General features: G+C 36.3%; 1 protein-coding gene across 1 annotated transcript in view; it reads left to right on the plus strand.

Annotated features, from left to right (window-relative positions):
- The window catches only part of LOC102422167 (UPF0577 protein KIAA1324-like), a 49,296-nt gene that overhangs the window by 18,020 nt on the left and 29,647 nt on the right, over positions 1-1,629 (plus strand). The window contains exon 6 of the mRNA XM_023753810.1: positions 843-992. Coding sequence (XP_023609578.1) covers positions 843-992 — 150 coding nt within the window. The remainder of the gene's footprint in view (positions 1-842; positions 993-1,629) is intronic.

Raw genomic sequence — 1,629 nt, forward strand, 5'->3', positions numbered from 1 at the left:
GTAATTTGCAACTTCAATTTAAAAATAGGGAATTCTTTTGAAGTATTTCTAACTTTGAAACACTACTGGACTTTTTGTAACTTCATTTAAAAATTGTTAGAAATCAATAATGGATTTTTTACTAATAAAGATGATCTTTGTCATTTCCAGGTTGGGAGGTGGCTGGAGATCATATCCAGAGTGGGGCTGGAGGTTCTGATAATGATTACCTGATCTTAAACTTGCATATCCCAGGATTTAAGTAAGGCAAACCCATTCTATTTCCTTCTGTAAGAACCCTCATGCCTGTTTCCCTCTAGAAATAGATGGAGTAGGACTGCCTTTATAAAATATATTAACATTGTGATATCCTTAGCAAATAGCAAGTAGGGTAATATGTTTAAGAATATCTATAGAATCAGTGATTGAGAAACTATCACTATAATTGTGTATTAGTTAAATGAAGCTGAAAGGTTTAAACAATATTTTATCCAAATGTTATAAAAATGATTTTTGGATGCTTAATGAGGATATCTTAGTCCAGGTGATATGCAGTAGTATCTTATAGTTTATGTGTTTATTTTTCTCTATTAGCGTGTCACACATTTTAAAATCTCATTTTGCTTTAATCTTCCATGTTGAAATTTCCCATAGGTGTATTTTGCTTGCTTTAGGATGGGTGGTATCCTTTATACTAGGAAATTCAAGCATAATAACATTGTTGTGTAGACTCCATTTATAACAAAGGGTATGGCCAAGCAGAGATTGAGTGAGGAAAGAGTTGGGCTGTAGGGAGCAGTAGATTAGGGGATGAGGAGAGCATGGCTTTCAGCTTAATGTAAAAAGTGATAACTTTGTTCCAGATTGTATTTAGAATGCACTATAATATTGTAATTTTAATGTCAAATAGACCACCAACATCTATGACTGGAGCCATGGGTTCTGAATTGGGAAGAATAACATTTGTCTTTGAGACCCTCTGTTCTGCTGACTGTGTTCTGTACTTCATGGTGGTAAGTGAAAGAGTGGCTTTCAAAGGCCTATTTAGAAATCTAGAAGCTTAGCATTCTCTTTCAAGTGTGAATTTATTTATACAAGTTGGGATAAGAATCCTATTTTTCTTCCCATGCTTAGTCCCTTACAAAAGCATTTAAAAATGTCTAAAGAAGTCACTAAGAATTGTGAAATGACACCCACAAAGAAAGCATTTGTTCCTTGTGGGAAGGACTGAGGGGACCCTGGCAAATGACAGAAGTCAGAGAATATTAATCTGTTAGAACATTTCTTCATAAAAACATGCCACCAGCAGAATGAAAAATTTCCCCCAATAGCAGTTCAAGCCTTCAGGGAGAGAAAAACATGTATTAGTAAGTTAGGGAAGAAAGTAATGTTGTTGTGGACACTTGGAAGAAAGAAAACACTACCTTTGTTAATTTAATCAATGTTGCCCGGCCACAGTGGGCTCAGTGGTTGAGCATTTACCTATGAACCAGGAGGTCAGGGGTTTGATTCCCTGTCAGGGCACATGCCTATTTTGCGGGGCTCAATCCCCAGTAGGTGTGTGCAGTAGGCCAATCAATGATCTTCTCAATAATGGATGTTTCTGTCTCCTCCTCCTCCTCCCTTCCTCTCTTGAAATCAATAAAAAAT

The sequence above is a fragment of the Myotis lucifugus genome, unplaced genomic scaffold (genome assembly GCF_000147115.1).
Source record: "Myotis lucifugus unplaced genomic scaffold, Myoluc2.0 scaffold_51, whole genome shotgun sequence".
Lineage (NCBI taxonomy): Eukaryota > Metazoa > Chordata > Mammalia > Chiroptera > Vespertilionidae > Myotis > Myotis lucifugus.